At 38.3% G+C, this 20,704-nt stretch overlaps 2 protein-coding genes and 1 long non-coding RNA gene across 9 annotated transcripts in view; 2 read left to right on the forward strand and 1 right to left on the reverse strand.

Moving 5' to 3' along the window:
- The window catches only part of PRKAA1 (protein kinase AMP-activated catalytic subunit alpha 1), a 28,088-nt gene extending 20,978 nt beyond the window's left edge, over window positions 1–7,110 (forward strand). For 2 of the 3 annotated variants that reach the window (XM_018065500.1, XM_018065502.1), the window contains 3 exons: window positions 1,853–2,339; window positions 2,450–2,576; window positions 4,101–7,110. In XM_018065500.1, coding sequence (XP_017920989.1) covers window positions 1,853–2,339; window positions 2,450–2,576; window positions 4,101–4,345 — 859 coding nt within the window. In that variant the 3' untranslated portion in view covers window positions 4,346–7,110. The remainder of the gene's footprint in view (window positions 1–1,852; window positions 2,340–2,449; window positions 2,577–4,100) is intronic. The other variant, XM_018065501.1, reaches the window with a different exon arrangement.
- Window positions 1–11,293, reverse strand: part of LOC108638402 — a 37,336-nt gene extending 26,043 nt beyond the window's left edge. For both annotated transcript variants that reach the window (XR_001919782.1, XR_001919781.1), the window contains exons 1-3: window positions 11,182–11,293; window positions 7,230–7,281; window positions 4,231–4,280 (exon numbers count right to left, since the gene is read on the reverse strand). This is a non-coding gene — a long non-coding RNA (uncharacterized LOC108638402). The remainder of the gene's footprint in view (window positions 1–4,230; window positions 4,281–7,229; window positions 7,282–11,181) is intronic.
- The window catches only part of TTC33 (tetratricopeptide repeat domain 33), a 28,747-nt gene continuing 19,437 nt past the window's right edge, over window positions 11,395–20,704 (forward strand). The window contains exons 1-2 of one of the 4 annotated variants that reach the window (XM_013972769.2): window positions 11,395–11,503; window positions 14,642–14,872. In XM_013972769.2, the coding sequence (XP_013828223.1) occupies window positions 11,421–11,503; window positions 14,642–14,872 (314 nt within the window). In that variant the 5' untranslated portion in view covers window positions 11,395–11,420. Of the gene's footprint in view, window positions 11,724–14,641; window positions 14,873–20,704 lie in introns of all 4 variants that reach the window. The other 3 variants (XM_018065505.1, XM_005694759.3, XM_018065504.1) reach the window with 3 other exon arrangements.

A 20,704-nucleotide genomic window follows, 5' to 3' on the forward strand; every position in this document is an offset into this window, starting at 1 on the left:
GTTTGTACAGTGTAATCCCATTTTTATATTAAAAATAATGTGTAGACTCAAACTTATTTTATCTTGATATTTAAAAATACTAAACTGGCTACCTTAGGAAGTAAGATTAGGAGGAGGAAAGGCTTTCACTTTTTGCTTATGCTTCTTTATTTGTTTTGAAATTGTAACTGTGAACATTACTTTTTAAATTAAAAAAAAAGATGTAATGAAAAATAAAAAAGACCCTAGTCGGGTATTAGATTTGGTAGTGATTCTTTAAGATTTTCTGTAATATGCTTCATGTTTGACTTTTACACATTCTCATACTTTTTCATAGTAAATTTGTATATTGCTTTTTGAGTTCTCATCTTACAAGTTACTGTATTTTTCCCTTTTGTTCATCTCAAGGAATGAGAACATTTTAATTCAGTCAATGACATGTTGTTTTTGTAGTAGTATACATTGAATTACATATGAAATTATTGTTTTGTAAGTAAAAAAGTCCACCAGTATTGCCAGTTTCATGTGGTTCAACCTAACAGTTTAAATAAGGCAAAAGTGATGATGACAAATCTCAAATTTGAGCAGGTCATTTCTGATGAAGATAATACTGCAAACTTTGTTTCTTCTACCATTGTTTTTCTTTCCTTTTTTCGTTAATGGAAATTTCTCTTTTGGTCTTCTAATGGCTATATAGAACATTTCTCTGGGATGGAGGGAGAAGGATGAAAGAAATCAGATGTGTATCTGGGACCAGTAAAGACGAAAGTATTAGGGCAATGAAAAAGGAAGAGCATATGTAGAACTTAAAGTTTGATTCCTAAAATAAATAAATAATAAGGACCTACTTTATAAGCACAGGGGACCCTATTCAATACTATGTAATGACTTGTATGGGGAAAGAGTCTAAGAAAGAGTGGATATATGTGTAACTGATTCACTGTGTTGTATAGCAGAAAGTAACACAACATTGTAAACCAACTATACTCCAGTAAAAAAAAAAAAAGCTTAATTCCTTTCCATTTACTCCATATTCTGCAGACTAAACAAGAGAGGGAGTGGTAGGTCATGGCTTTACTACTAGAAGAGAAGGACTGATTCATCTCTAAAATTTATACTTCAGAATATCTTAGAGGTGGTTTTTCTTGTGTTTTACCTATTTTTTCCCAATTTAAATGAAATATGTGACAATTGGAAAAGACTTAGAAAACACCAAAAACATTAGAGAATTTAAATGATCTTTAATTCCATTATCCAGCAGATAATCTTTGTTCTTTGGGGTGTTTCCTCTCAATATTTTAAATTTTAGCATATTTTTATATAATTGAAGTCCAAAAATATCCCTTTATATATAAAATTAGGAAATCTCAGTTCCTTCATTAAAATAAGGGGACATTATTATTATCTTATTGGAGTTGTTTGAAAATGAGGTGAGATAACAGATATGAAGTGTTCAGCTTAAAATCTACCACATAGTAAGCATTCAGTGAGTGAAAGCTGTCTATTTTTGTTTATATATTTTTTTCACTTAACATTATATCCCAAGAGGAAGCCACAGACTAATTTTGTTCTTTTCTGAGCTGGAAATAAGATGGTCTTTACCATTAGCATGCCATTGCCATTTGTTCCAAAAATTTAAAGTGTAGACACTTCTTCCTGGTTGCTCCAGCAGTGTTGTCTCCCTCTTACTATCAGAGGAAGGCTGAGCATTTCTGTTATACAATGAAATGTGAGCCAAGAGAGAAAAATCTGTTTTAAAAAAATGATAACACAGTATGAATGATAATACTGTACGAGTATAAATTCCCCCAAACAGTTACTTTCAGTCTCCTCTCTCCTCCAAACCCTTCTGACACCTACCATTTTCTCTCAGGGAACATGAATGGTTTAAACAGGACCTTCCAAAATATCTCTTTCCTGAGGATCCATCATATAGCTCAACCATGATTGATGATGAAGCCTTAAAAGAAGTATGTGAAAAATTTGAATGCTCAGAGGAGGAGGTTCTCAGCTGCCTTTATAACAGAAATCACCAGGACCCTTTGGCAGTTGCCTACCACCTCATAATAGATAACAGGAGGATAATGAACGAGGCCAAAGATTTTTACTTGGCAACAAGCCCACCAGATTCGTTTCTCGACGATCACCACTTGACCCGGCCCCATCCTGAAAGAGTACCATTCTTGGTTGCTGAAACTCCCAGGGCGCGCCATACCCTCGATGAATTAAATCCACAGAAATCCAAACACCAAGGTGTAAGGAAAGCAAAATGGCATTTGGGAATTAGAAGTCAGAGTCGGCCAAATGATATCATGGCAGAAGTTTGTAGAGCAATTAAACAACTGGATTATGAATGGAAGGTAAGAAAGAAAGAGCATTCTGAATATTAGCACATTTGACAAACTTGTAGTCTATCATGTTTTATAGAAGAATTCCTTTTCACTTTGTTTTTGTCCATACCATGTGCTAGGTTGTAAACCCGTATTATTTGCGTGTTCGGAGGAAGAATCCTGTGACAAGTACATACTCCAAAATGAGTCTGCAGTTATACCAAGTGGATAGTAGAACATATTTATTGGATTTCCGAAGTATTGATGGTATGTACATCACACAGAACAATGTAGACGACATATTAGACCTTGTTACTTAGTTTGGGATTTTAGTAAATCTTTGAGTCTTTTGAAGCTTCTTGAATTGTATCTCTTAATTCAATAGCAAAAGAACATAAAAGCACCTTTTAGATTTGAATATTTGAGAATCTAGGAAATAGTTTATTGTCCTTTTAAGACTATCTTCTAAAATCCTTAAAGCGTTATACAGCTTTATCCTAAACTGATAGTTTGTTACATTTTTGTTTCTTGTAGTTCATTTTGGTAAGATGAAATGGTTTATTTAGAATAAATGTTGACTTTGCTGTTAAAGTCAATAGCATTAAACTAAAAAAATATCTGATATTTAATAAAATTAAGTAGAGTACAGCACTTTCCTGGTGGCTCAGAGGTAAAGAATCCACCTGCCAATGCAGGGTTATTTCCCTCGGTCAGGAAGATCCCCTGGAGAAGGAAATGGCAACCCACTCCAGCATTCTTGCCTGGGAAATCCCATGGCTAGAGAAGCCTGCCGGGGTACAGTCCATGGGGTCACAAAGAGTTGGATGTGACTAAGCATGCATGCACACAGCTGTGTATATATAAATGTTCTCTCACAAACAGAATCTTTAACTAAGTAGACGTGTTAATGGCTATTCTTCATTGGCCAAGTCAATTAAGATATGTTGCTACTTTTGTTCACTTATGAGATTTACCCATGGCTTTGTCTTCTTTATAAACTCAAAGATAGTACCTACACAGTATCAAAAGACACAGCTTTAAGCTATGATATGTTGGCCAAACCTGTTTGTTTATGTCCGGATGGTATTAACAATGCAGTTTGAGATACAGAATGGGTTTTTTTCCATTGTATTTGGATTAAATTTGTAACCTTAGGTTTATTAGTACCTGGGTTTACCAACTGAATGACCATTTACTGTTTTTATGTTGTGTTCTTAATTAGTTTTTCCTTGTTTTTGTTCATTGGAATTGCTGCTCTTTTATAAGATCTTAAATATGAAGGCAAAGTAAGAGCACTGAGATGAGCGTTAGTAGACTTAGTTTCAAGATTTACCTCTCTGTTCACTTGTTACCTTAAGTGACTTGTTAAGCAAGTCACTTAACTGTTAGGGGTTTATGTTTTCTTATCAATAAAGCAAGGAGTTAGATGAGATGATTTCCAAGATTTAAATTTTCAGTGCATTTATTTTAATATAGAAAGGTTGACTTCTGTTGCTAGTGAATGATGTTTATTAAGCCTCATTGTTAGTTCTTTGAGCTCTTAATCCTGGATTGCAAGACTGATGAGTAGCCAAATATGTATGCAATCTTAATAAGTCATCAGAGGACTGACTACATTACTGTGTGTAAAAGAGGCAAGTGGCATAATTCATTGCCTCTGTTATAGGGAGTATTCAAAATAAACATGCTCTTGATAGCTGGTCTCACTTAAAGAAGCAAATTAAATACTGTTAAAATTTTGGGAAGGGTGTCATGGATTAGAATAAATTGAATTTTTTTTTTTTTACCCAGATGAAATTACTGAAGCCAAATCAGGGACTGCTACGCCACAGAGATCAGGCTCAGTTAGCAACTATCGAGCTTGCCAAAGGAATGATTCAGATGCTGAGGCTCAAGGAAAATCCTCAGAAGCTTCTCTTACCTCATCTGTAACCTCACTTGACTCTTCTCCTGTTGAATTAACTCCAAGACCTGGAAGTCACACAATAGAATTTTTTGAGATGTGCGCGAATCTAATTAAAATTCTTGCACAGTAAACCTAAAACTTTGCTTATTTCTTTGATAGCAATAAGCATGCATAATAAATCATAGCCAAATGCTTCCATGTATAATCAAGTTATATGTAATTATAACTGAGGGTTGGCCTTTTGGAATGCAGTTTGCACAGAGGTTGAAACATGATTAGTAGTTAAAAGCATAATGTGCAAAAATGAATTAAGACAATTTTGTTCATTGTTCAGTAGGCATATAGAATAATATACTATGCGCAATGAATTATAGGTCTCTCAGGCTCACTTGATTTTTTGGCTATTTTATATTTAGTGTATACAGGGCTTTGTAGAATATTAATTTACCATAAAGGCCTTCATATGTTAATTACATGTTGATGTGTTATATATTTGCTTCAAAGATTTATTCAATAAATATTTGCCTAGAGACTTCCCTGGCAGTCCAGTGGTTAAGACTCTGTGCTTCCAATGTAGGGGGGTGCAGGTTCGATCCCTGGTGGGGGAACTCAGATCCCTCATGCCGCGTGGTACGGCCAAAAAAGGAATAAAGAAATAAATATTTGACTAGAATCCCCAGAGACTTTTAGAGGTGATTTTGTTTGCTGGGCTCCTTAATTTAGCAAGTATTTTTAACATTAGGGACAGCCTGGATGATTCTTCTGTATCCTCTCCTTAATATTCTATAGTATATGGTAAGTCACATTAAAGATACCTGACACAAGTTAAATTTTTTTCTTTTAGTTTGGTAAGTGCAAAAACATACAGAACTTATATATTCAGATACTCCAGGCACTAATTTTAGTTCTACAATTTGCCCCACTATATTTCTGTATATAAATTGCTCTTTTTGTCACAAGAGCTGCGTTGCATATACTGTAAATAAATCATTGGTTGGTTTGACATTTGCCAATATCACAGAGTCCTCTCTCCTAATCATGTCAGTCAGTATTAACTGTATGCAGGAATGTCTGGTCATTCAATCATGTACCTTTTAAATTGATTCAGTGCATAGGACATGTCTTACAAACTGTTAACTGCTTAAACAGGACTTTTTCTCCTAAATTTCATTATGGCCATGTTTTAGAAGAAAAACTGAAAGGCTGTTAAGGTGATCACATGTGTTATCTACCACTTAGATTCAATACTTGTTAACATTTTGCCATATTTATCTATATATCTGTATGTAGATACAGTTATATATATCTATGTGTATATGTTTGTGTGTATATATGCTTTTTTCCCCTGAACAATTTGGACATTGCAGATAAGACTCATCACTCTTCAAAACTTAAAGCATCTCCTAAAAAATAATGACATTCTCCTAAAAAACCATAATACCATTCTCTAATGCCATCTAATGATGCATATTTAGATTTCCCTCATTGTCATACAAATTTATTTCAAACCAGGCTCCAACTAAAGTTTACACATTGCATTTGGTTATCTCTTAGCTATTACCTTATTGTTTTGATAAAATATGGAACAAATCAGTTCTTCTAACTAGTCACATTTGCTTTGGATTTTCATTACTTAAAGTAGCATTATGGGAACTGCCCAAAGTTGCTTAATCCTCCTAAGAACTCAGATTTATAATTTCTTTTTCTTGCTCTTAGTGTAATGCATTACATACTAGGTGTAAGAAAAAATTTAGCCACTTCAGATAAAATTTGTGTATGTGTATGCTAATAATAAAATACTGTGTCATTCATAATTGCCTTATATTTTAACTTCAAGAAAGTTTTTTTGGTATTCTCTTTCCATTGCAACAGAACTCTTCCCCCCACCCCCCCTTTTTAAGACTCTTGGTATTGTAGTATTGTTTTTGGCACCTGTGTAACTGGGTGATAATGCTCTCCAGTGTCATGATAGCTTGTATAGTTGTAGATGTAGCTCCAGCATCCCTAGCAACATGCACTGAATTCAAGAGAAAACCTTGCTTCCTCTGTCCAGGGCTTATTCTATTCAACTTAGAATCAGAAAGCTGTATAAAATTATAGGAGTTCCATTTAAATATAAGTTCAAGCTGTACTTATAACTTGTATGTGGCCCTCTGTTTTGGAGATACTGACTTCATGTAGGCTCTCTAAGTGCGGCATTATGTTCCTAGTGTTAAGAACAGAAGACTGTATTTTTAAAGCTACAGATTTGTATATAGAGCTAAGACGTTGTTGTAATGTCTCTGACCTGTTGTGGGGAGTGGGGAACAAAAAGAGGAACCAATTAAATAGGACCTTCTAAAAATTGTTAATTTTGTAAACGGCTTCTTTTTAAGTTATTGTGATTCCTTTAAGTTACTGAGTTTTATTTTGGATACTTAAATATTGCACTTGTACAAATAATATGATAAATACAGAGACTATTGCAAGTAGGTTCATTTTAAGCTGGGATATCTGAAATGACAACTTTTGGTTGAGAATGTCAAGGTTTCATCACAGTTTCCACAAATTTACTGTTGTTTGCAAATTCTTACTAATTGAAGATGTAAGGGAGTCAATGCAAATGATTTTTAATCTTTTTTTATTATCTTTTCAGCAATATATATTTTTTGTGATTTTATGCAACCATATTTTTACTTTGTCTTGACAACTGAAAGATGTATAAGGCTTTTGCCAGAAATGTACTGTACACAGTTTTAAATAACAGATTTTACTGATATGTAAAATTTTTGCCATTAAAATAAATGATTTCTCACTGAGAGGAACTTTTCTATCAGGTTGGGGGACTGGGGAGCTTAATATATCTAATTTAAGGTAATTTCACTGAAATAAACTCCATTGCTTTTACTTTGATTATATTTTTTCTTTGGATGGCTTTGTAGTTTTTCAGAGTTTTAAATCATTTTATACAGAAAATCCTGACCTCTCACCCTGCCACCGCCCCCCGCCCCTTTTGGTTTTTCAGCGATACATACCATTCACACTGAATGATTGGTGGACTATGGGTGGATGTAGAACTCCATGCACCTTTGGAATGAAAGAAAAAAAATGTGCTTTAAATCTTTTCCCCTTAACTCCTTCCAAGTCCCCCATCCATAACAGAAATCCTATTTTTATTGTGAGTTTTCTTCACTAGATGAATCAAAGCCTACATACAACATAAATTGGTAGTATGGTAGAAATCAATCTTTGTGGTACAAGATTTTTGAGTCTTGTTCACGTTTGTCTTGACCAGGGTATACTTAAGGATACAATTTCAAATACTTTAACTTGGAAAATGGATAATAAAAAATATGATTTTTCATTGGTTTACAATGTAGTTAACTTTAACTTCTGAGAAAACTATGTGGAAAAAAAATGTTACTTGTTACAGCCAACCATCTGTATACCTTTTAAACAGTGTGCCTAAATATAAAGTATAGTGCTTGAGCAGATTTTGGCACTTGAATGTTATGATTTTTGTTTCATCTAAATTAGTGAGCTTTTGTTTCATCTAAAAATTAAACACCTGAACAAAATATTAAGTTATATATGATAACAGAAGAGCAGTTACCTTTGGCTGCCAACATTGGATTTGGTTAGAATTCCAGTACTGTTAGAATTCAATCAGTAAAAAATCTTATATCCCATATGGCATTGTTGGCTTGTGTTAGATTGTCGCTATTCCAAATCTTTAAAATAACTTGATAATTGAACAACAGAAAACAGTACTAAAGAGTGTTATGAACAACACATGGGTTGTTCTTTTAGGGGATTTATAAATTAACTCTAGATGTTTACCCTGACTGAACAAAATTGTACAAGAAATTCTCTTGCCTGAAAAATCAATATTTATTGAACTGTTCTATTGTAAAAAGATTGTTCTATTTATTGTGAATGACAATAAATGTTAACTTTGACAAATTTAGAGGATTTCTAACAACTTGGAAGATGATCATGTTGTCTATATAGGCAGCATGGGAAATTATTAAATATATCAATAGGTGCATTATCATAAAGCAAAGTAAGTAGGGAAGTGGTGGGGGTAGCCTTTACCAGGGTAGAGTGGATCAAGATAGTTATTTGAGAGGTTTAGTACAGACTCCTAGAAAGGTGTACCACTTCAAGCACCATTGACTTATTCACTCTGCAAACTATATCTTCTTGTATAGCTACTATGAACCAAGCACTATGAATGTGACCATAAGGCATAAATCCTGCTCTGAGTCCCTAGATACATACATTTTAAAGATTTTAATAGAGGTCTAACATATGCAGAAAAGTGCTCAAATCAAGTATCTCCCTTGATGAATTTTCAGTGTTTTAGGTTTGCAATGAACATGGCCATGTAAACCTCTACCCAGATGAAGAAACACTGCCACCACCATAGTAGTATCTTTTTATTAATACCAGAAGTGATATACTATCACTTCTGCTATATCCTTGAGGCAACAGAGAACAATCCTGGTATGATGTGGGAAGTAACTACACAAGAGTGTGAATGCAAGGGGAGGGCTCAGGTGGCTATCTTGGAGGTTGGCTACCACAATTGCATACTGATTATTTTGAAAAACTGGTTCACTTCCACAGTTCTTATAAATGTTGGAAACATCTAATCCAACAATAAAAAAGAAAATCACATTTGATACCACCACTGATCTCATCAGAAAAGTCTCGGGACTTCCCTGACAGTCTAGTGGAAAAACTGTGCTTCCACTGCAGGGATGGTGGGTGCATTCCTTGGTTGGGAACTAGGATCCCACATGCCCTGCAGTGTGGCCAAAAAAAAAAAAAGTCTGGAAGTACCAGGAAGCTGGCAAGATAATTGTGGCAAATACAAGTATTCCAAAATGGTTTGTTGTTGTTTAGTCGCTAAGTTGTGTCCGACTGTGATTCCATGGATATGATAAAATTTTGCAATAACAAGCTCATAGTCTGAGCCACAGTCCGCTCCAGGTCTTTTTGCCAACTGTATAGAGCTTCTCCATTGTCCACTGCAAAGAATTGCAAAGAATATAATCAATCTGATTTCGGTATTGACCATTTGGTGTTGTCCACACATAGAGTTATCTCTTGTGCTGCTGGAAAAGGGTGTGTGCTATGACTAGTATGCTCTCTTGAAAAAACGGTTAGCCTTTGCCCTGCTTCATTTTGTACTCCAAGGCCAAACTTGGCTGTTACTCCAGCTATCTCTTGCTTAAATTCTTGAATTTTATTTTTGGGAACACTGTCAATTGTTTTCCTTGATGTAGCAGGCGGCTTTCCTTCATTTTCAAAATGTTTGTCAGACCCAAGCCTGAATAATCAGCAGGTGTGTCAGTTCTTCTAAGTAAAAGTTGTCTTCCACAAAAAAAGTATTTTTTTATAATGTAATCTCACAAGTGCTTTTGAGACATCATACTTCAATATAGAGTAAAAGCACTTTGTACCTCCCATTTTTGTCACACAGAATATTAAAAAGAAATGTCTATACTCAGGGTTAATAAATTGATTTTTACTGCTTCTTTAAGGACACTCAGTGACTGGAATCTTCTTTTTCTTACAATGAATGTGTACTAAGGAGAGAATACAATGACTACTAGTACAGCTTGGTATCACCACCTTGATTTGTACTGAGGTCCCAGTGGTTTTAGCCACCATTGCTTTTCCATTCTTACTGCAAATGTCAACATTATGAAAAAGGTAAATGATGTCATGATAGTATGAAAATATAGTTTTGTTTTTAAATTTACTTATTTGGCTGCATTGGGTCTCTGTTGCAGCAGGGAAGATCTTCATTTCCTCATGCGGTATCTGTCATTGTCACGCTCGCACTCTAGAGTAGGCAGCCTTCAGTGGTTGCAGTGCATAGACTCTGTGGTGTGCGGGTTTAGTTGCTCTGTGCCATGACGGATTTTTAGCTTCCCAATCAGGTATGGAACCTGTGTCCCCTGTATTTCAAGGCGTATTCTAACCCATAGAGAAGTCCCCCAAATACTTCTGACTCTGAAAAGATCTTGAGGACCCTCAGGGGTCTGAGGCTCATCTTTGGAGAATCATTGTTTCCCATCAGTGGTTCTCAATGAGGCAGAGGAGGGGAGAGGGGGACCCATCTTTCTTCCAGGGACTTTGGGCAACTTCTGGAGACATTTTTGGTTGTCACCACTGGTGGGGTGGTAGTGGATGCTAATGGCATCTGCTGCTGCTGCTGCTAAGTCGCTTCAATCGTGTCCGACTCTGTGCGACCCCAGAGACGGCAGCTCACCAGGTTCCGCCGTCCCTGGTATTCTCCAGGCAAGAACACTGGAGTGGGTTGCCATTTCCTTCAATGCATGAAAGTGAAAAGTGAAAGTGAAGTCGCTCAGTCGTGTCTGACTCTTAGCGACCCCATGGACTGCAGCCTCCCAGGCTCCTCCGTCCATGAGATTTTCCAGGTAAGAGTACTGGAGTGGGGTGCCATTGCCTTCTCCGAATGGCATCTAGTGCCCAGGGATACTGCTGAACACCCTGCTGTGCCCAGGAGAGTCACCCCCCACCCCCACGCTCCCGCCGTCTCAAAGAATGATCCAGTTGGAAACGTTACACCCTTGAGGTTGAGAAAACTTGGTTTACAAAACTGAAACCACAACACGGAGAACAATCTCAATTTTTCAGTTTCCTACACACTTCCCTGTGTTACACTTTCCCACTTTATTTTTCAAAACAGCTACTTTCGGGTCATAGTTCTTTCTTCTTTAGAGACGCTGCATCCAACTTTTTGGCCCCCTCGGCCGCCCTCCCCCGCCGACCCCTCCCCCCCCAGTTGAGCTACGGCCCTCCCTGGTCCTCTCCCCACCCTCATATACTTTTATAGTTGGGTTTGCCTCTGTCCTCAGCACTTGGCTGATCTTAACTAGGCTGTAAATTCCTTCAGGGAGGGCCGCATATCAGTGCTCCCGATTTCCCCCAAACTCGTTTTCCGCCCTCTACCTGCTGACTGGATTGGCCTCGCGATACCACCAGCGAAGTCCTCTCCATGCGCACTCAGCCCGCGCAGACGCAGTTTCCCTCGCTCCCGAGCTGTGGGCACCAGCGCTCCGATGCTCTCGTCTGCCGCTAGAGGGCGCGCCGGTCCGAGCGGCCCGGACTACCAGCCTCGGAGGGTAATAATGGGGTGGGGGCGGCCGCCGTGACTTCTGGGACTTGTAGTCCCAGGGAAAGGATTGCGGATGAAAGGCACTGGGTTCGGACGCCCTAGGTCGACCAACCCCCTATCTTGGAAGACCCGGCATCTACGGCAAGCGGGAAGGAGGTGGGCACGATAGTTTCCGTTTCCGGTGGGTAAAGGGCAAGCGGAATGTAAACAGGGGACCGGGGAGTGGCCTTCGGGTAACACAGGCTACGGGTCAGTGGTGGAACTCGGCGGAAGTTGGGGGAAAACGAGGCTGGTGGGTCTTGGGGTGACGGGAGTAAGAAGCTTCAGAAGTCGGAGTTGAGGCCCACCGCGGGTGTGGCAGAGCCAGGACGCTAAGGTTGGTCTTTAGGGACCAGCAGTTTGGGGTTCAGGCCCTTCCTGGTGCTCGCGCCCCTGGCGGGAGGAGCGGAAGGTAGCTGACTTTGCACCCCGGGGATGGGGCCCGTGTCTGGGGCGGGACTCTGAGCTCGCGGGTGACGTCCTGGGCAGCCCTTGTGAACTTCGCGGTTTTTTTGTGTACGTGTTTGTGTGTTCAAAATGAGGGGAAGTCGCTAGTACTGGTTTCTTTCTTGCGGTAACGTGTTTCGGGTAAATCGTTTCTTGCGGAATCCCTCACCTCCGAATACATCCATATACGCAGAAGGATGCTGTTTTGCTTCCTTGTTTGTGTTCTTCAGTTTCCTCGCCTTCGTTGCTTCACTTTCCGACGCAGTGAAGAGAAGCATTCTCTAGCTTGTGGCAGGGTAAATTGTCTGTGTTATTCTGGTTCCCACACTCTGTTGGTTTCCCTGGTGGCTCAGTGGTAAAGAATCCGTCTGCAATGCAGGAGACCAGGGTTCGATCCCAGGGTCAGGAAGATCCCCTGGAGAAGGGAATGGCAACCCACTCCAGTTTGCCTAGAGAATCCCGATGGACAGAGGAGCCTGGCGGGCTGCAGTCTATGGGGTCGCAAAGAGTCGGACACGACTGAATGGCTAACACACAGTTTCGTCTCTCACATTGCCTATTTGGAAACTTGAAGCCAGAAAACTTAATCATCCTCATTCTTGTCACCTTTAGGGACAGTGGTAAATGCAAGCCTTCTTAACATGACTTATTCTAATATCTTGTGAGAGCTTTCTAACGATCCATTCTTATATTCTCTTTCTGTACTTCTGGGCTTAGGTTCCATAGTAAACACACTTACATTTTCAGGCTTTTTGTTGTTGTTGTTCTTTCCCTATGTTACTTGCAGTAATCTTCAAACATAGGAAACTCATTCTCCCCTATTACCATGGGTCTGGGAAGAGGATTTGGCTTTGTCCTCATTCCCTAGTATAGTTTATAATCCATTACTCCTGCAGGCTTTTCTAAAAATCTCTGCTCCTGTGGAAAGCGTGTGGTTTACCCCTATCAGCCTATCCATTCTTTTTTGGTTTGCTTTGGGGTTGTGTTTTTTTGGCCTCCCTTCTCAGCAGGTGAGGTCCTAGTTCCCGAACTAGGGATAGATCCCATGCGCCCTGCAGTGGAAGCATGCAGTCCCAATCACTGGACCCCTAGGGAAGTCCCACGCAGTACATTTCTTGATTGCTGTAGTTTATTGACACTTCATTAAGAACTTAGGCACATGACTCACGATTTTCTTACCTCTCCAAAATCTGCCATTGCCTTGGGCCTTTCCATGTTAGTGACCTCATAGCCACCCACACTTTCTTTTGGTCTCTTTCATCCTAGCGGTTACTTCTACTTTATTTCAGTGTGCATTGGTGATGAAGAGCTTGGTAGCTGCTGGAACTTACTATTTCATTACTTTCCATTATTACTCCCACAATGCCCATTCTTTGATAGTTGTGTGTAGACCTTTGGTCCATTGCTTTTCCTTATCCCAATAGTTGATCAGTCCGTTGATACTCTCTTTGGGGTTGTAGGCTCCTTTAAGAATGGAATGAAAGCATAGAGACTCTTGTGCAGGGTACAAACATATAAAAATTCATTTACAATTCCACAGGTTTCTCAGTATCTATAAACCTATCCATGTAACTAGCAAGAGTTCTTGATCCCTCAGTAAATCCCTACTCGAAATAAATACTTGTTGAATTCTTCTAGGGTTTTCTTTAACTTTGTTCCATCAATTATGCTTGCTCACTCAGCCCTTATATTTTGTATTATTATTGCAGTTTTACAAAGCAGTTTAACATTTGTTATCATTCTGATTAACCATATAGTTCTGTGAATTAAATCATTTACCAATTTTGAATCTTTCAGAAACTTTTTATGATGGAAAATTTCAAACATATATGCTAAGAGAGAAGTAGATTCCATATACTCGTCACCTAACTTGATCACTTATCAACTCATAGCAATCTTTTAATATGTGTATCTTATATCATATTCATCATTACTTCGAAACAATTCCTAGATACTGTGTAATTTCATGTAAAATATATTAATATGTATTCCCAAAAGATGAGCATACTTTTTGTCAACATAATACTCTTATACCTGAAAAAGCAGGAATTTCTTAATATCATCAAATATGAAGGCATTGTTCTGATCCCCCCTATTATTTCTTAAATTTTTCCTCCCCATTGGCTTGTTTGATTCTGTAACTAAACAAGATCCACACATTGTGTTTGGTTTTGTTTCTTAAGTCTCTCTTAATCTAGGGGGTACCTCCTAACTTTTCCTTTTTTCTTGGAGAAACCAGTTTTATTTTTCCTTAGTTTCTGTTCCTTGCTGTCTTGTCTCAGACATGTTATTTAACATACTCCTCTGTATCCCTTATTTCTTATAAACCGGTAGAGATATAAGGTGATGTAGTGTTAATTTTGGCAGGAATACTTCATGGCTGCTGTGTCGCTTCCATCAGGAGATACATATTGTGAACTTGTCTTTCTTTACCGTGTTGGGCTTCCCTGGTGGTTCAGGCAGTAAAGCATCTGCCTGCAATGCAGGAGACCTGGGTTCAATCCCTGAGTTAGGAAGATCCCCTGGAGAAGGAAATGGCTATCCACCCCAGTATTCTTGCCTGGAGAATCCCATGGACAGAGGAAACTGGCAGGCTGTAGTCCATGGGGTCACAGAGTCAGACATGATGAGTGACGAACACTTTCACTTTACGATGTTAGCAGCCATAAATGATTATTGCCTAGATCCACTATTTTAATTAGGGGCCAGAAAATGGTGACAGCCTTATCCTTTTATCCTTTCTTTACCTGTTTGTTGGAATACTTCTATAAAGGGCCAAGTATGAAATTTAAAGCTCTCTCTTTGTAGTTTTTCCAGAATGGCTTCCTTTGGATGGAAAAGGAAGATCGGTGAGAAGGTCTCAAAGGTCACATCCCAGCAGTTTGAAGCTGAAGCTGCTGATGAGAAAGATGCAGCCGGGAAAGATGAAGGCAGCTGGCTCCACGCTGTTAAACGGAGGAAAGAGAGTCTCCTTGAAGGCTGTGCCGAGAAAAGCAAACAGCTGAAGGATGAAGGAGCCACTCTCGCTGAAAATAAAAGGTATGTTTTTAGAGTTTTCCTTTAGAGGATGGCTTTGGTCTTTGGTAGGATGGAATGCTCTTCAGATCATCCAGAGATCTACAGTCAGGCCTGTGTGGCATTGACTGGTATATCCTTTGTGGTGCTGAAGCGTTTGAGACATTAAAAGTAGTAGTGCTAACAAGAAGCACTTTTTAAAAATTCTTTTGTTTCTTCTTTTTCTTTTTTTTTTTGACTATTGGTAAGGATGATTATAAAAGATTGCTTGTTTATCATTTTTGTCTTAATTGAGTCAAAGTTGAGGAACCAGCCTTTTTGTTTCTAGGAATGTTGTTTTGATTCTGGGAGTAATCTTATTGAATTTTAATGTAAAACATGAAGTAATGCTTAAACTATAAAATATTAGCACCTCAAATTGGAAGTGAAGGGAAGACAGTCAGTCAACGACAACTACCAGCTTCATGTCCTAATGTTAGATTGTGAATTTTCATTTGTAGTGTTTAGGCACAAAGATTTTTCTCTGGTAGGACTTCACAAGATTGGCTATTCTATCTTAGAAGAAAATCAACTATAAATTTTCCACATTTATGAAATCATTTTGAAAACATCCATAAAACATCTTTAGAAATTCCTGTAAATGCCTGTTAAAAGTTCATTAATTTTGTTGTTTTTATCTTTTTCTCTAGACCACACTAGTGTGTAGAAGGGAAGAGCTATTCAGTTATTGCCATGGGATCCCCTCCGAATTTCCTGTGGTAGATGAGAGATATCAACTTTGTGGATAAACAAATAGCTTTTTTTTTTTTTTTCTTTCAAAACATTGAGTCATTTCACTGAAATCAGCTGGATAGGATGCTTTATTTTGAATGGAGAACACTGTGAGATAATTAAGTATTTTAGCTCTTCAGCATTTGTTTTTGGATTACTGTATACACAGCTTTGAAGGATCACTAAACAGAATTAAAGATATCTGTAGTTCTATGAGTCATCTGGCTACTCTAAGCCAAAAATAAATAGAAATAATGGTTTAAAAATATCTAAGAGAATATTCAACATGATTGAAAGTAATATGAGGAGTAGTAAATAATATAAGGAAGAATAGTAAAGTTAAATTAAAAGAATAGAACTCAATCCTTGTTTTCCTATCAACTTCACAATCATTTTCGGTACATTTTAAGCCACAATGTCCTTCCTTGTGTTTTTGAAGACAGTTCTTGATGCAGCTTTGTCTTATGACTTATCTGCAAACCTGTTAGTTCCTGTGTTCTGATGTTTATCGTCTTGTCCTTCAGATCTCTGCTCATAAGTCCTCTTCTCAGCACCCTGTACTTCCTTGTTTTCCATCACATCAGCTTTTTTTTTTTTTAAAAAAGAATTTTAAATGTCTGTTTTGTGATTAGGTGAAAGGAATGCTAATCAAATAAACCTTAGAAAAGATTGAAAAACTTCTTTACTCATGATTTACATTTCTAAATCTGTGTTTCAGAGACAATCATTAAATTGACCTCTACAATGGTGAGATCACAAAGTGAATTAGTTGTTAGGGTGGCAGTTATTTCAAGTGCTGTAAGACTTATTGATGTACCGAGGTGTAGAAACAGTGTTAGACATTTATCGATGTACCAATTTCTTTAAAATGTGTTAAGCTTTAAGAAATGTGTAACGTCATCATTAAAATCTAACATCAAATAGCCATTCATCCATTCATCCTTCTTTTAAAAAAACATTCAAAGAGAGGTAAGATATATTAATAAACTTTAAGGAGCTCAGCTTTTGATAAGATGCTGCTGCTGCTGCTGCTGAGTCGCTTGAGTCGTGTCCAACCTGTGCGACCCCATAGAACACAGCCCACCAGGCTCCCCCATCCCTGGGATTCTCCAGGCAAGAACACTGGAGTAGGTTGCTGTTTCCTTCTCCAGTGGATGAAAGTGAAAAGTGTAAGTGAAGTTGCTCAGTCGTGTCCGACTCTTAGCGACCCCAAGGACTGCATCCCACCAGGCTCCTCCATCCATGGGATTTTCCAGGCAAGAGTACTGGAGTGGGGTGCCATTGCCTTCTGCACAAGAATACAAATAATTAGAGTAGTGTGTGCAGTAAGACAGGTCCATACAAAATATTTTAGAATCACAGGAAATCAGAGCCACCAGTTCTACCTGTGTATATCAAGGAAGTTCTGACAGAGAAATTCAGTCTTCAGTTGGGTTTCAAAGAAGGAGTAGTATTTGCCATACCAATAGTGGTGAGAAGTATTTCAAGAAAGTGGGAACAGAACATGGAAGTAGAAAGAGTCATGAAATTGTTTTACTTGTTTAGGAAAATTCTACCAAGTTGGTATTGCTGGAGCAAAGAAGTACAAAAAAGTTTGCAGTAAACACTCCTGAAGAGAAAAAACTAGGTTGTGATCTCTTTCTATGCAACAATAAGACCCTTTTCATTGTATTTTGTTAACAATGGTGAGAAGTAATTTTATGACTTAAACAAAGTAAGAGAAACCACAATCACATCAGCTTTTTAAATTTTCTTTTAGTATTTTTCTCTTTTTGAAGTTACATTTTTCACTTATTTAGTGCTTTATATTTCTTTGCCTTCTATAGAAATGTAAGCTCCAGGAATGTAGGGACTTTGTCTAAACAGACTTTTGTACTCTAACTCTTGGAATAATTTGTGTCATTTACAAGGCCAGTCAGTAGATATTTACTGAATATTTGTAAGGCTGCTGTGTTATGTTTTATTGTGGCTAAATAGGTTTTTGTGGATTAATGACCATATGTTACATTATACCTATAGAAATATATATTTTTAAACTCCAGATTGGAACACCATTCTGAGAACATATTTTATTTCATATTCCAACCACAGAGGTCCTTTGGGAATAGAATTTTCCTGTCTTCCTCCTGCCTGAGAATATGATGCTTGAGAATTATTGTTCTTTTTTGAGTCCAATTCCTTTCCTCAAAAGCTGTGATGGTAAGGATTAAGTAACAAAATATGGAACAGCTTTGAACTTGGAATGAGTAATAATCCTAAGAGTGTAGAGAAGTAGGGGTGCCTCTGGAGGCATTGCTAGAGAAGGAGGGAGGGAAGGTTGGTGGAAAGGAGGGAGCTCCTTCAGTTTCCTGGGATACATTGTTTTGCCTCCTTGAGATTTTTTTTACCCTGCAGGTTTTCTCATTTAGTTTTATTTAGCACTTAGACAGTTGTCTGAGTACATTGAATATGTATGATCAAGTGTGTTAATGTCTTTCTTCCTCCAAAGGAGGCACAGTTCTTGAGCATCACAGACTCTACCCTGTCTAGTTTACTTCATTAGTAACAAACTATTAGCTGCTCTTAGGACAATGTGGTTTGCAGCAGCATAGCTTTTAAATGTTGAAGTTCTACCTTGTAGTCTTCGGGATTCCTTCTGACAGAAAACTGGTTTACTTTTCTACTGAAGCCTTAAATAATGTTAGTGCCTTACGCTTGTGTGTGCTCGGTCCCTCAGTCGGGTCCGACTCTTTGCGACCCCTCTGTCTATGGAGTTTTCCAGACAAGAATGCTGGAGTGGGTTGCCGTTTCCTACTCCAGGGGACCTTTCCAACTCAGGAATTGAACCTGCGTCTCTTGCGTCTCTTGCACTGGCAGGCAGATTCTTTACCACTGTGCCACCTGGGAAGCCCCGGTGCCTTACAGAGACAGTTTAGTAAGTGTAGTGGTTATGAGCGTGGATTTTGAAGCCATTTTAATTCCATTCAGATTCTAGCCTTATCATTTTTACTGTAAAAATTTTGGGCAGATTATTAATCTTTTAAGTGTCAATTTATAGTTTCCTTATATGTAAAATGAAGGTGACATTTATCTCCTAAACTATGGGGGGATTAAAGAGCAAGTCCATGTATAAACACTTAGCATGCCGCATAGCACCTAGTACTCACTAGTGAATATACTTTAGATAGTGTAAGATTTTATATGTGATTGATATATTTCATGAAGTATTAAATTTTTTTTGGACAATTATTTTGTTCAAGCATCTTTTTCTGGAATTAATATTAACCAGGACATACTGTAGACTTCCAGGGTGGTTCAGCAGTAAAGAATCTGCCTGCAATGCAGGAGATGTGGGTTCAGTCCTTGGGTCAGGAAGGTCCCCTGGAGGAGGGCACGGCGACCCACTCCAGTATTCTTGCCTGGAAAATTCCATGGACAGAGGAGCCTGGTGGGCTACAAAAGTCAGAAATGACTTAGCACGCACACACTCGCACAGGACACACGCGTGCACGGGATGTGCATACCTTTTTAAGAATCACAGTATGGGTTCAAACTTGTATATGCTGGCTTTTAAGGTTTCAGCCACTAGATGGTGATATTGAATTGTGTAGCTAAGTGGTCTCATTTTTCCTTGTATTAGTGTTTATGTTTGGAAAGCTAGAATATTTTATAATTTGCCATGAATTTTGTCCCTTGTCTAGAAAAGCATACTACCAAAGTGAACTTGAGGGTGACCTGGCTGTGTGAAACGCATTCTGTTGAGTGCCAGTCTGGCTGTATTTAATGCTAGTGATCTTGCCTCTTATTCTGTGGAAGAAAATAGATGCAGTCCGTGTAGAATGCCTTTTATTTTCTCACCCCACTTCTTCCAGTCTGAGTGTGTCTACATCCAAGCCACTTGCTTTTACTGTGTTGTAATGAAGTGCTCCTGCTTTTATCAAAGGCTTATCTAATCCCTTTTTGCCTTATCAGGAATCTTGTTCCTAAAACCACCCTCATTTTTTTAAAAGGTTATTATTATTTTTTTTAATCTATTTAATGAATTTTTGGCTTTGCCAGGTCTTAGTTATGGCATATGGGATCTTAGTTCCCTGACTAGGGTTTGAACCCAGGTGCCCTGCATTGGGAGCATGGAGTCTTAGCCACTAGACTACTAGGGTAGTCTCCCCTCCTTTTGTTTTGATATCATCTGTTCTTCTCTCTCTCTTTTTTACCCTTTTTAAAATTGAACTATAGTTGAGGTATAATATTGTGAGGTATAATATTATATGAGTTTTTACCCTTTTTAAAATTGAACTATAGTTGAGATATATTATTGTGAGGTATAATATTATATGAGTTATAGGTGTACAATATAGTGATTCACAATTTTTGACAGTAAAGAATTCACTTGCAATGTGGGAGATGTGGGTTCGATCCCTGGGTGGGGAAGGTCCCATGGAGAAGGAAATGAAAACCCATGCCAGTATTCTTGGCCTGAAAAATTCTATGGACAGAGGAGCCTGATGGGCTATCATCCATGGGGTCACAGAGTTGGACACGACTTAGCAACTACAACAAACAAACTGGAAGCGTGAAGTTGTCTCTGCTGGTTAATGTGCCATTCCAGAACTAATCAGCCCCACTCACCCTCAGATCCCTGCCCTGCAGAAAGCTCACAATATTCTTTTTTTGATAGTTTTTTTTAAATTGATGTGTAGTTGATTTACAGTTTTGTGTCAGTTTTAGGTGTACAGCAAAGTGATTCAGTTATATATATATATATATTTCAGATTATTTTTCATAATAGGTTATTACAACTCTTCTTATTACCATAAGGTCCCAGCAGATGCTGCTGTCAGCACAGACTAGAGAGCCGCCATGTGTGGTGCTGATAATGAAAAGACCATCACACCTTGATGCTGGCTAGGTTGGGCCTTATGGGTGCTTTAGAGGGACAGGGTCACATACCCAGAAGTGTGAAAGGGTTAAAGCCTTGTGGGACTGACTTTGATCAATGGAAAGCAGGATATGGAAGGGAGACTGCAAATAAATTCTTTTTCCTCCATTCCCCACTGGACTGTTTCCAGTACAAAGTGGTTTCACACTGTGTCTGAAGAAGTTCTC

This window comes from Capra hircus, chromosome 20, assembly GCF_001704415.2.
Source record: "Capra hircus breed San Clemente chromosome 20, ASM170441v1, whole genome shotgun sequence".
In the NCBI taxonomy this organism is placed as follows: Eukaryota; Metazoa; Chordata; class Mammalia; order Artiodactyla; family Bovidae; genus Capra; species Capra hircus.